At 42.3% G+C, this 14731-nt stretch overlaps 1 protein-coding gene across 1 annotated transcript in view; it reads left to right on the forward strand.

The window, feature by feature from the left end:
* The window catches only part of TNRC6B (trinucleotide repeat containing adaptor 6B), a gene marked incomplete at its 5' end in the record, with an annotated part of 282305 nt that overhangs the window by 210837 nt on the left and 56737 nt on the right, over nt 1-14731 (forward strand). Inside the window, one exon of the mRNA XM_089674295.1 lies at nt 3930-4103. Coding sequence (XP_089530421.1) covers nt 3930-4103 — 174 coding nt within the window. The remainder of the gene's footprint in view (nt 1-3929; nt 4104-14731) is intronic.

The following is a 14731-nucleotide window of genomic DNA, read 5'->3' on the forward strand; positions in this document are numbered from 1 at the left end:
TCAATACACGAGGGGTTCGAGGGCCCTGCTCCTTGGAGCTTACAATCTAGGAGGGAGGAGATAGTGGTACAGGAGGAAATAGCTGTGGGGGATGGAGTGGTAGGAGGAGTGGAGGAGTTCAGTAATTAGCTGAGGGCGGGGTAGGCTTCCCTGAATAGATAGGTTTTCAGAGTGCGCCTAAAGGTGAGTAGCGTAGGTGATAGTCTGATGGATTGGGGTAGGGAGTTCCAGAGGATGGGGGAAGTCCTGGAGACGAGCATGGGAGGAGGAGACCAGGGAGCTTGAGAGTAGGAGGTCTTGTGAGGAGTGGAGAGTACGTTTTGGGTGGTATTTGGAGACAAGATCGGTGCTGTAGTTTGGGGCAGTGTTATGAACAGCTTTGTATGTCAGTGTTAGCGTTTTGAATTTTATCCTTTGGGCAATCGGAAGCCAGTGGAGGGATTGGCAGAAGAGGGTGGCAGATACGGAGCGGTTAGGAAGGTGGATGAGTCTGGCCGCAGCATTCAAGATGGACTGAAGCGGTGGTTAGCCTGCGGTGATGTAAGCCGATGAGGAGGGAGTTACAGTAGTCGAGGCGTGATATAATAAGGGAGTGGATGTGTTGCTTAGTGGTTTCCGGGGTTAGTCTACATGAGTTTGTCAGCGATTGGACCTAGGGATGGAAGGACAGATTGGAGTCTATGATGACATCTAGAACTCTGGCTTGAGGGGTGGGACTGATGGTAGTGTTGTTGGTCTTGATGGAGAAGTCGGGGGGGGGGCGCGGGCTGGGGGGAAAACTAGGAGCTCAGTTTTGGAGAGATTTAGTTTGAGGAAGTGGAGTGACATCCAATCCGATATGTCGCTCAGTAGGCTTGTGATACGGGCGGAGACTGAAGGGGTGAGGTGAGGGGTAGAGAGATAGATTTGTGTGTCATCGGCATAGAGATGGTAGTTGAAGCTGTGAGAGTGTATCAATTGGCCAAGGCAGGAGGTGTAGATGGAGAAGAGGAGGGGTCCGAGGACAGATCCTTGAGGGACCCCAACCGAGAGGGGGAGTGAAGAGGAGGTGGCAGCGTTATAGGTAACACTGAAGGAGCGCTGTGATAGATAGGAAGAGAGCCAGGAGAGAGAGGAGTCTCTGAGGCCAAGAGAGTGTAGTTTTTTGAGTAGGAGGGGGTGGTCAACCGTGTCGAAGGCCGCAGAGAGGTCGAGGAGTAGGAGCAATCCTCTAATCCTTAGAGATAAAAGTCCTTCTATATATAAACATTTTTAGAAAGTCCCCATCTCACAACACCCTGTGTCCAGTGTGCAAGTAAACAGAGTATCTCCACTGACTTCAATCTTCATTCGTCACTTTAGTGCATTTCTCACAACCCAGATTCTAGGCTCACTCACCATAAATTTGCTTCTCATATACTGTACTGTGCAAAGGTCTAAGGCAGGTGTGAAAAAATGCTGTAAATGTTTTCAGAAACAGAAGTATTCATAGTTTATTTTTAGCAATTAACAAAATGGAAAGTGAATGAACAGAAGAGAAATCCAAATCAAATCAGGATTTGATGCACCCTACATCCACAGAGGGTTTGTGGTTAATTCTTCAAGATGTCTGGAACAACCTACCTGTCGAGTTCTTTCAAAAACCATGTGAAAGTGTAGCTAGAAGAATTAATGCTGTTTAGAAGGCAAAGGGTGGTGACGCTAAATATTGATTTGGATCTGTCTTTTGTTCATTTACTTTTAAAGTGGGAGCTGTGATATGAGGGGCTTTGATGTGAGAGGAAGGAGTAGTGATATGGGGGGCTATGATGTGAGGAGGGGGGAAGCTGTGATGTGGAGGGTTGTAATTGCAAGGAGGACTTATAATCTTAGAGGTGGGGGCTATGATGTTGGGGGTCTGTGATGTGAAAGAGGGGATGATGCATGATTGATTGTCATTGAAACTGTGACAGCACTGAAAACTGGCCTGGCAGGAAGAGGGTGAAAATATCTGGTACTGAAGTGGTTAAAGACAGTATAAAGTGTAGTACCCAAGATCTATAACTGTCCAAACCCTAGTGCATAATGTAGTTATTTTGTGTTAACTGTACTTTGCATATATATGTAGTGCTCTTTACACTGCCCTTTCAAAAAAGCCTATATTCCTGTAACTACCGAACAACAATAAAAAGTACTCACCATTTCGCTGAGCCATCAGAATCATGTAGTGCATATAATAAATAAGCAATGTTTGAAGAAAAAGTCAGTTCCTTCACTGAAGCTGCAGCCCATATTCTCCTCACTGCTTGGTTCATGTGGATTACCTTCTCAGAAGTATGTACTGATAACAGGGTCGGTGAAGGTTTTTAAGTATATATCAGGACACAAGAATGTTCAAGTACCTTGCACCCAGGATGCACAATTTTATTTGTGAACCCTTACTGCAGTGTAAAACTGGCTATATACCATTCGAAACGTGAACTGTGGCCAGCTTTACGATTTTCACTGTGCACATACAAAACAGAGTATGAATTTGCTTGCAGTTTAGTCTTTTTCAGTGCTGATCACACTATTGGTTTGTGGCACCCACTTCTCCATAAGTTTTTTAGCTAGATATATGCAGACCACCTTCCCCTACTGGTGTTGGTTGCCTTGTAGTAGTTTGCCTGAAGCAGTAGCAGAAGTAGCCCAACATCTGATTGGCAAGCTATTAGATTGCAGAGAAGAGAACTCTGCTAATGATCAGAGTAGTTTATTTGTATTAACTAGCCAAGCAATTTTATATGTGTACAGCCCTGGCCAAAAGTTTTGAGAATGACACATTAATTTACCTGCAAGGAAACACGTCAACTAATTATTTGATCATCAAGAACTTCAAGGAGAGACCTTCAGTTGTTGTGAAGAAGGCTTCAAGGTGCCAAAGAAAGTCAAGCAAGTTCCAGGACTCTCTCCTAAAGTTGATTCAGCTGCAGGATCGCATCACCACCAGTGCAGAGCTTGCTCAGGAATGGCAGCAGGCAGGTGTGATTGCATCTGCACGGCACAGTGAGACAAAGTCTTTGAGGATGATCTGGTATCAAGAAGGGCAGCAAAGAAGTCACTCCTCTGCAGGAAAAACATCAGGGACAGACCAATATTCTGCAAAAGGTACAGGGATTGGACTGGGGTAAAGTAATTTTCTCTGATGAATCCCCTTTCCGATTGTTTGGGACATCCAGGAAAAAAACTTGTCCAGAGAAGAAAAAGTGAGCGCTATCATCAGTCCTGTTTCATTCAACAGTAAAGCATCCTGAGACCATTCATGTGGGGTTGCTTCTCAGCCAAGGGAGTGGGCTCACAGCCATGAATAAAGTGGTACAAAAACATCCTCCGAGAACAACTTCTCCCAACCATCCAAGAACAGCTTGGTGACGAACCATGCCTTTTCCAGCATGATGGAGCACCTTGCCATAAGGCAGAAGTGATAGCTAAGTGGCTTGGGGAACAAACATCGAAATTTTGGGTCCATGGGCAGGAAATTCCCCAGGCCTTAATCCCATTGAGAATTTGTGGTCAATCGTCAAGAGGCGAGTGAACAAAAAAAACTACAAGTTCTGGCAAACTCCAACCATTGATTTTGCAAGAAAGGGCTGCCATCAGTCAGGATGTGGCCTAGTAGTTGATTGACCGCGTGCCAGGGCGATTGCAGAGGTGTTGAAAAAGAAGGGTCAACACTGCAAATATTGATTCTTTACATAGACTTAATATAATTGTCAATAAAATCCTTTGACACTTACGAAATGCTTGCAATTTTATTTCAGTAAACCATAGTAACAATCTGACAAAAAGATTTAAGAACACTGAAGCAGCAGACTTTGTGAAAATTAACATTTGTGTCTTTCTCAAAACTTTTGTCCATGGCTGTACAAACCACTTAACATTTACACAGTGAACATTTTATGTTTTACATTTTCTTTCATCTCTATCTACAGGCTCTATTGCTCCCCCTGCAAAAAACCGTGGTGGCTCCCCATACAATCAGTTTGATATGATGTCTGGAGAATCTGTAGGATTGCACGGAGGGCCAACTGCTGAGAGTTGGCTACCAGCCAAATCTCCTCCTAGTAAAATGGGAAGCAAATCAATTAATACCAGCTGGCCACCAGGTGAGTGTCTTGTCATCATTATTGTATAGCCAATATCAAGTAACATAACCATAGTTCCAAACTCCCCCCAATCTATGCAGTATAAAATTAATTGTTTTGACTTTAGATTATTCATACGGTTCTCTTACACTTATGGACTGACATTTGTCAGTTTACATTTTTGCTTTTGTGTGCATCTAAGTGTACTACATGTACATCTTTGTGCAGTGTGAGAAGATGTGCTTTGCTTCCACTGCTAAAGCTGGCCATAGATGGATCGAATTTCAACCAGCTGATCAAGGACTAGCCTAGATTTGATCAGTCTATGGGGCAGGCTGGTTGTACTGAAGTCCATAAATAAATTTACTTCAATACAATAATCCTGTCAGATTTTTTGCATGCGTTTACTGCCAGCAGCTTTAGCCACTAGCAGTGACCATTGTCTTTATGGTCAGCAGGGAAGACTATGTTGATGGGGAATCAAGCAATTTTCTTTCCTGCAACCACATCATCTATGGCTTGCTTAACCCTCCATTTCATAGTGTGTGTCCCGACATGCAGGACAATATGGCTAGATAAAATAGAAACAGATATCTGTTACACCTACTAACAATATTTAAAAATGCATTTGTTTTTTGTTATTTTATTAAATCATTCGTTAACCACTTGCACTCCTGAGGATTTACCCCCCTTAATGACCAGGCCTCTTTTTGCTACTCAGCGCTGCACTAATTCAACTGATAATTGCGCGGTCATGCAATGCTGCACCCAAACAAAATTTACGTCCTTTTTTTCACAGAAATAGAGCTTTCTTTCGGTGGTATTTGATCACCTGTGCACTTTTTATTTTTCACGTTATAAACAAAATAAGACCCAAAATTTTGAAGAAAAACTATATTTTTTACTTTGTGCTGTAAAAAATATATAGTAAACTCAAAGTTAGGTATAAATTTAGGCCAAAATGTATTCTGTTCCATTTTTGGTAAAAAAAAATCCCAATAAGTGTATATTGATTGCTTTTTGTGAAAGTTATAGCGTCTACAAACTATGGTATAGATACTGCAATTTACGTCATTTATTTGCTATACAGCGCTGCGCTAGTTTAATGGACAATTGCGCGGTCATGCAATAAATGAAATGTATGTCATTTTTTTCACACAAATAGAGCTTTCTTTTGGTGGTATTTGATCACCTGTGCACTTTTTATTTTTGGCGCTATAAACCAAAAAAAATTTAAGAAAAAAAAATTTAAAAAAATTCGGTCATAAAAAATATCCCAAAAAACTAAAATTTCGTCATAAATTTAGGCCAAAATGTATTCTGCTACATGTTTTTGGTTAAAAAAATCCCAGGAAGTGTATATTGCTTTGTGTAAAAGTTATAGCATCTACAAACTATGGTATAGATAATGGAATTTGCACAGCTTTTACTTTGACTGCTCATCATTTCTTGAGGTGCTAAAATACCTGGATAGTACAAACACCCTCAAACGACCCCTTTTTGGAAAGTAGACACCCTAAGCTATCTGCTAAGAGGCATATTGAGTCCATGTAAGATTTATTTTGTTTTCACAAGTTTCTGGAAAACGACAAAAACATTTTTTTTGTTTAACTCAAAGTTGTCATTTAAATTATTTATTTCTCGCACAAGCCATGGGTATATGTGGAATTACACCCCAAAATACATTCTGCTACTTCTACCGAGTATGGGGATACCACACGTGTGAGACTTTTTGGGAGCCTAGGCACATACAGGAGCCTGAAATCCAATGACCAGGTGCGTAACTTCCTCATTTCACTTCCTCAATACCGATCACAGTTTCGAAGGCCCTGACATGCCAGGATAGCACCAAACCCCCCCAAATGACCCCTTTCTGAAAAGTAGATACCCCAAGGAATTTAAAAAGAGGCATGGTGAGTATTTTGCAGATCTCATTTTTTTTCTCACAAGGTTTTTGAAATCTAAAAAAAAATTTAAAAAATATGTTTTTGTTTTTTTTTCTTCATTTTCCAAAAACTTGTGGCAACAAATTAAATCTGCAAAATACTTACCATGCTTCTTATCAAATTCCTTGGGATGTCTACTTTCCAAAAAGGGGTCATTTGGTGGGGTTAGGTGCTATCCTGGCATTTCAGGGCCTCCGAAACTGTGATAGGTAGTCTGGAAGTGTAATGAGGAAATAAAGCCCTTTAAAAGCCTGAAGGTGCTTATTGGATTTTGGGGTCCTTTACTTGGCTAGACTACCAAAACGTCTAGCCAAGTAGCAGAATGTATTTTGGGGAGTAATTCCACATATACCCTTGGCATGTGTGAGCTGTAAATCATTTAGGTGACAATTTTGTGTATATAAAAAAAAAAAAAAATTGTCATTTTCCAAAACCTTGTGGTAAAAAAATTCTTCTATTGATTCAAAATGCCTCTCAGCAAATAGTTTGGGGTGTCTACTTTCCAAAAAGGGGTTGTTTTGGAGGGTGGGGGCGTTTTATGCCCAGCATTAGAAGTTTATACCGCACATCTGTATTTTTTGCTAGGAAATTAATTTAAACCCCCAAACATTATATATTTTTTTAAAGCAGACACCCTAGTGAATAAAATGGTGGGTAGTACAAGATGATGGTATGCCGAGTAAGTTGATACCAAACATGACATGCTTTAAAACTGCACATGCCCCGTGCAATGGCGACAAACTGCATACATTTTTAATATCCATAGGCAACGCTTTAAAAGCCTGTACAAGCTACTATTTTAGATTTACAGAGGAGGTCTAGTGTTAGAATTACTGCCCGTGATCTGATGTTCACGGCAATACCTCACATGTATGGTGCAACCGCTGTTTACATACGGCACAGGGTCAACGCTTGTGCACACAGGTGTGCGTACATGGGAGGGACGAGGTGTGTGTTTTTTTTTTTTTTTAATTTTGATTTTTTTTTATTATTTTTACACTGTACCTTTCATTTTTTTTTTAATCACTTTTACTGCTATCGCAGGGACTGCAAATATCCCCTAGAACTTCAATGGGCGTTGAATACAACCACAATTCATTTCTTTTAGCAATACCCATGTTGAGGGTTAGGCCCAAAAAAAATGTAAATTCGGAAACCGTAATGAGTTTCCATGCGACTGGTCTGGCAAAGTTTGAATTTGGATTGGCGGCAATAAATTGTTGTGCATATAAATTGCTTTGATCCACAATCGATGCATACAGATATTCCTTGAAAAACAGCTCCAAAAACCAAGGAGGTATGTGAAAGACCAAGATGTACTAGACCGCTGGTACTCGCCAGTTCACCAAAAGGTAGAGTGGCACTAGTACTGGCAACTCTACTGACATCCCTAGTGACTCCAATACAGTGCAAAAAAAAACCATGGACACTGTACTAATGGCACTGGGGAGGAAGGGGTTAACTTTTTTTAGGCAATCAAATGGTTAACTGTGTGAGGGGAGTGTTTTACTAGTGGGCAGGGGGGTGTACTTCACGGGAACACGCTGATCCTGAGAGCTAAACTCCACTCTTAGGAATAGCATGTTAGGAGCTGACAGGGAGCAGAGCTGCATTGTAAACAATGCAGCTGTGCTCTGTGTCACTGTTTGCCAGCAATCGCCGGGTTCCGGCGGGTAATGACCGGCCGGAACCGGTGATTGACACCCGCTGCCGCGATCGGCGGAATGGGTAGGGCGGGTACGCGCCTCCTACTTGTTTTGCAAACTGATGTTTTAAATCGTGATTTTGCGCAGCGGTGCCGACCCGTCACCGTTTTTCTACAGTTGCTGGTCAGCAAGTTTTTAAGGGACATAGGATCAGATATTCAAGAAATAACTGGGTTATATTGCTGCTTAAGTGAGAATTAGCCACTGGCAAACAAATGTCAGTCAGGCAAGTTATTCCTTCCCACTCCAGCATGCCCCTTTTTGCTAGTGTCCTACGAAAATTAATGTCTTTTTTCCTCTGGGGAAAAGAATCAATATTTCACTCCCTTTTTATCAAGACCGTTTTATACTAGCAGAATTCTTTGTCACTGCAGAGGCAAGAGTGCTTCTAGAGGCAGTTTCAGGATCGACCGTGGCACTTGGAAACCATAAACCGACTGTGCCACAAGGAAAACACTGGACTGGCCTGTAATGTGCCCTTCAATCACTGGGCCCTACTTGGAGAAGTTTCCAGGTCACATTGTGTACTGTGTCAACTATCCACAAAGACTGTCAGTAAGGAGTCTTGTGCCAGATGTGGCACTCCCAGTACTGCTCTGCGGTTTGCAGGGTACCTTCAAGATCATCACAGTAGTAAGTCTGTGGGCACTTGCCTACTACTTTTTTAAACCTGTAGCAGTGTGTGTGTTCACCTTTTCAACAGGAGTTGAAACATTTGGGGCCTGTGCCAGGCATTTTATTGGGGGCATTCGTCCATAGAGCACTGCAGAATTTTTTTTTAAATTGTGTCATTCGATCTTTTTCACTGAGCCTGCACTGTTCTCCTTCTGTCACATGTCTGAGCCTGCATTTACCAGCTTCCTTTTGTGCTCACACCCTCTCTGCCTCCCCACCTTCAAGGAAGTCCCTACATTGCTGCCACACTACTGGGATAAAGTACTTGTTCCCTTCTGGTGCCCACGGTGACAGTGTCAACAATGGCCAGATAACTCTTCCTGCAGCTGGTTTGTACTTTTTGCAGTATGCGAGATCATAGGCACAGAGCTAGTAGTCTTAGGGGTCCTTCTAGCTTACAATTCTCCAGCATCTCCAGGGTGGCTTGTGGTGTCTTTGCCAAGGACATTACAATGACAGCCTTGGCAGTTGCCCCCTGCTGGAGTTTTCTTGTTCCTTGGAATCTCCTGTAATCCCTCCAAGCATGGCACCCTCCTCTGCACTGTCCAAAGAGAAATTTTCTGCTACTACTATGTCCGATTTTTTGGCAAAAAATGTCTTCTGTGATAGCAGATGCAGAATGTAGGAGGCCCAAGCATATGAGTTGACCTTCTCCTCCAGAGTCTCCCTGATGCATCTGTAACTGCAGCTATGTCCATGTATTTAGCTGACATGGTGGAGGAGAGTAATCTTTTCATTTTGAAAGATCTGATGTCTGAAGAGTCTCAGCATTCTGACATCATTCCCAGGTTCAAAAAAATCATGTACCTTATTTACACAGTGCATGTGTGTGTAGAACTAGAAAAGCCTGCATCTGAATTTTCCAAGGTCACCAGTCTGGGTTCTCTCAAGAGTCCAAAAATAGACCCCCAACTTTGGGAATGGGGTTCCGAGTAGGGATACACTGAAATTTCGGCCACCAAAACATATCGGCCGAAAAATTTTGCCGATACAGGAGACTGTGTGCACTGCAGATGTGAGGGGGGAGGGGGGGCTGAAAAGGGCAGGGGCGGAGCAGTGTATCTAACCCTAGGCGTTTCCAGGCCATTCATTTTAGACCCTTTGGTTTTGCAGCAACTGCAATTCTTGCCCACTGCCCCTCTAATGTCCATTCAAATGGAGACCCTTTAGCTAAAATGCTGGTCTACAGGACAACCATGCAAGAAATGCCTATTGCTCATGGCCTTAGAGGGGGCTTCCTTTGATACCTTTACCACTGCTGTCACTAGCATCAAAAGCACCTTTCTGTTCAGAAAGTGGCAAAAATCACAGCCGGAGCAGTCCCCTTCCATAGACACTAGAAAGAATTGGGCTGCTCGGGCTTCCAAACCCGTCATCAAGCCCTCCTCGCAATGTGAGAACCCCCCACTTCTTTTACTAGGGATCCTGGACAATCTTTTGGTGCAATGGAGGTGATCACCTGCAGAAGTTAGTCTTCCAATCAACATACCGGAGCTTCAGGGAATCCAATTGTCTCTTCTTCTGTAGATCAAACAACGCCATAGCAGTGGTGTAAAGCTATCAGGAAGGAATCGGAAAACCTTTAGCTCAAAGGGAACCAGATCTGATTCTGGCTTGGTTAGAATGTCATGTTCTTATCCTGCCTGTTGTTCCCATTCAGGGCATGGACAATTGGCAGGTGTATTTCCTTATTTGTTAACATCTGGAGAGTGGTTTCTTCACCCAGATTTGTTTCTATATCTCTGTTTGCATGTGGGGCATGTAGGATGTGGATCCCATGACATCCAATTTCCTTGTTGGATTGCTGGCAAATGCTCTATAGGTTCTCCTAGGTCTCCTGGACCTTTTTGTCCCATGGACTGGCTTACCATCTTGCTTCACATTCATTGGATTTGACAGTTTGGCCGTTTGAAGACCAGGTTCTGAGACTGTCACTACTGTCTCTGGGCAGATAGCCTGAGCGATTGTCTTCCAGAGGCTGCTTGTCTCTCATTCCTTGATCATTTTCAACAACATGGTGATCTTCCTCATTGCCATAATTTCTGCAGGGGCTGATCTCTTGCTAGCCTTATCTAGTTGCTAGCCTTATCTTATAAGTAGCCGTTCCTTATTCTATGTAGACATAAGGTTGTGTTGAAGCCCAGGGCCTGCTTTTTTCCTAAGGTGGTCTTTACTTTGCACCTTAACCAGGGCATCTCTCTGTCCTGCCCCCAGACATCCTAAGGAGGTCTTCCTCCATTTCCTGAGTGAAGTGTAGACTGTTGGTGTCTATCCCCCTGCCACTTAATTTCTTACACAAAAAAACACTTTCCTTAAGGTCCCAGCCAGGATTGCCAGTCTCTCTGGACATCTGTAGATTATCATTCAAGTGCAAGACTGACACCTGGTCTTCAGTTTTCACATTCTGTAAGTTTTGGTTGTTCAGGTCTCCGCTCATGCCAGCTTCCGATGTAAGGTCTTTCAGGCAGCTGTTGAGCTGCAAACAGCCCAAGTTCTGGTTTTTCTTTACTGAATCCTGTTGGCCTGTTGGTGTTTTGCCTTCATATAGTGCATCCAGAAAGTATTCACAGCACTTAACTTTTGCCACATTTTGTTATGTTACAGCTTTATTCCAAAATGGATTAAATTTTTTCCCCTCAACATTCTACAAACAATAACCCATAATGACAATGTGAAAGAAGTTTGTTTTGAAATCATTGCATTATATAAAAAACTAAAAAAAAAACCATGTACATAAGTATTCACAGCCTTTGCTCAATACTTTGTTTAGCACCAATTACAGCATCAAGTTGTTTTGAGTATGATGCTACAAGCTTAGCACACCTATTTTGGCAATTTCTCCCATTCTTCTTTGCAGTACCTCTCAAGCTCCATCGGTTTGGATGGGGAGAGTCGGTGCACAGCCATTTTCAGATCTCTCCAGATATGTTCAATCGGGTTCAAGTCTGGGTTCTGGCTGGGCCACTCCAGGACATTCACAGAGTTGGCCTGTAGCCACTCCTTTGTTATGTGGGCTGTGTGCATCGGGTTGTTGTCCTGTTGAAATATGAACAGTCGCCCCAGTCTAAGGTCCAGAGCGCTCTGCAACAGGTTTTCATCAAGGTTGTCTCTGTACATTGCTGCATTCATCTTTTCTTCGATCCGGACTAGTCTCCCAGTTCCTGCCACTGAAAAACATCCCCACAGCATGATGCTGCCACCACCATGCTTCACTGTAGGGATGGTATTGGCCAAGTGGCGAGCGGTGCCTGGTTTCCTCCAGGCATGACGCTTGGCATTCAGCCCAAAGAGTTTAATCTTGGTTTTATCAGACCAGAGAGTTTTGTTTCTCATGGTCTGAGAGTCCCTCAGATGCCTTTTGCAAACTCCAGGCGGGCTGCCATTTGCCTTCCGTCTGGCCACTGTACCATACAGGCCTGATTGGTGGAGTGCTGCAGAGATGGTTGTTCTTCTGCAAGGTTCTCTCTCCCCAGAGAAACGCTGGAGCTCTTTCAGAGTGACCATCGGGTGCTTGGTTACCTCCCTGGCTAAAGCCCTTCTCCCGCAATTGCTAATTTTGGCTGGGCGGCCTGCTCTAGGAAGATTCTTGGTGGTTCCAAACTTCTTTCATTTACGGATGATGGAGGCCACTGTGCTCATTGGGACCTTCAATGCTGCAGAAATTTTTCTGTACCCTTCCCCAGATCTGTGCCTTGATACAGTCCTGTCTCAGAGGTCTACAGACAATTCCTTGGACTTCATGGCTTGGTTTGTGCTCTGACATGCACTGTTAACTGCAGAACCTTATATAGACAGGTTTATGCCTTTCCTAATCATGTCCAATCAATTGAATTTCCCACAGGTGGACTCCAATCAAGTTGTGGAAACATCTCAAGGATGTTCAGTGGGATGCAGGATGCACCAGAGCTCAATTTTGAGTGTCATGGCAAAGACTGTGAATACTTATATACATGTGTTTTTTTTTTAATAAATTGCAAACATTTAAAAACTAACTTATTTCACGTTGTCATTATGAAGTATTGCTTGTAGAATGTTGAGGGGAAAAAAGGAATTTAATCCATTTTAGAATAAGGCTGTAACATAACAAAATGTGGGAAACGTTAAGCACTGTGAATGCTTTCTGGATGCACTGTATCAGTTGGACTGCTTTTGGGCATTCCAGTTATTGCTGAATATCTGATCCTGTGTCCCTTAATGAATATTTGAGAAAATAGGGTTTTAACTTCAAGGATATGTTTTTATTTTTTTTAATAAAATCCAGCTCCCCTATGCACCAATATACCATTAACTGTACCTCAGTTGCAAAAATATTCAAGCTCTTTTATCTGGAGAGCAAGGCCTAAGGCTTGGCCATACATTATACAATTTTCTTGAGATTTTTGGTTTAGATTTACCAAAAACCATATAATATGAGGTCAAACCTAACAACTCTTTCAATTGAATCCAATTAGGCAGGTTCTTGTACTACATAGTTGAAGGTAAATCTAAAGGAAATTGGGCAGACATTGGACAGAAAATTGTATAGTGTATGGCGAGACTTACCTTTTCCCTTTGGTAAATTTCTTAGAGCAGCCAGTAGGATCCCGGAAGCAAACTACCAGCTGATCTCATTAGCACACACATCCTGCACTGACCTCATTACTACACACCCTTCACCCATCAACTATTTTTTTCACAGTATCCCCAGGATCTCTCCCCACATGCATTTGCCTGGCTACCTCAGCATCCCTTCAGACGGGCTCAAGCCGCATGCAGCCCATGGGACACCCCTGATGTAGTGCAAAGGCCTGCTTGATTGGATAGATGCTGTGTTCTATTATATGGTTTTGGTATATCTAAAGGAGATTGTACAATCATATTTTAGTGTATGGCCACAATTATACACCTAAATTAGCTAGTTGCGCTTTCAGCATCATTAATTAGCAGCACAGCAAACACACATTTTGTCACATGAAAAAACGGGTGGCAAAACGTGCAGTAAAAAATGTGCAACTCATCACACCAAAATGTCCCATGAGCTACTTTGTCACTTGTAGCACAGGCCATTGCAATCAATGGGTTGCCCTATGTGTGTCACTGGAAAAGCGAGCCAAAAAACATGCGCTCCCTCTGTCGATGTGAGTGGGGTCTGAAACTGAATTTGATGCATTTATACAGAACAAAAAGGCTTCATTCATGTCTGTTTCCGACGGCATGGACATCTGCTCAGAAAATGCATGCTTTGCCATGTGTTTCAGAAACATGCTGTAAATATGCATCGTGTTTGTGTTGTCATTGCATGTTAAAGGCACCACAACTGACGACTGAGTGTGTCCATCCTCTCTCTCCTACGTACTTGTGTAAAGGTGGCCATGCACTATGCAATCTGATTGTACAATCTCTGTACAATGTCCTTTACAATAACTATGGAATAGGAGGACCTGAACAATCTATTCAATTGGTATAAAATCAGACAGACTCTTGTACTACATAGCTGATGGGAGGAGGGTAGTATTGTAATGCAGGAGGTGTGGATCACACCATCTTCTATGATGCAACAAGGAAGTGAAGGCTTCTGGGAGATGGCCTACAGGAAGTGAATGCTGAGAGATCATCTAAATTCTACAGGAACGTATGCAATCTGAAAATCTGTTCAAAATCTCACAGACACTGACAAAAAAATTAAAGGTCCTGTGGATGAGGTGAGAGAAAAGCACATTGGGATGGCTGGACCAGAAATGGCAATAAAATGGCCAGAAATTCTGCCCAAAAATGTGAACTTATCCTCTAACAAATCCTTTTCATTAAGAGACACAGGTCCCTTCTCTCCGTGTATTCCATTTTTCTATTACTTTGCCACAAAACTGAAGTATGTGGGGGAGTGGGAGGAGCGATCTTGCCTGAATTAACACTTTTTGTTTGCCGATGTCCAATTCCCATAAAAACCAGTTGTCTCTGAATATTGTATCTTATATCTCTTAATGAACTACAAGAAAAATTTTTTTAGCAAGTTAAAAATTAATTTTTTTTTAAATCAATATATAATTGCATTAGAGTGCTTTTATACAGTTGTGCTCAAAAGTTGACATACAGTTGTGTTCAAAATAATAGCAGTGTGTTGAAAAAAGTGAATACAGCTCAAAATCCTTCAAAATCCTTCTAATAGCTTTTATTTCCATACACACTACAGTGGGAACACTACACATTCTATTCCAAATCAAAACATGACGAAAAATATATCAAATTTGTGTTGTTCCTCTAAAAAGATTGAAGAAAAGTGAATATTAGACTGTTCAAAAAAAATAGCAGTGTTTGTGTTCTTCTTTACAAACTCAAACATTCA

The sequence above is a fragment of the Staurois parvus genome, unplaced genomic scaffold (assembly GCF_062004578.1).
Source record: "Staurois parvus isolate SC_StPar_1 unplaced genomic scaffold, SC_StPar_1.0 ptg000149l, whole genome shotgun sequence".
NCBI lineage: Eukaryota > Metazoa > Chordata > Amphibia > Anura > Ranidae > Staurois > Staurois parvus.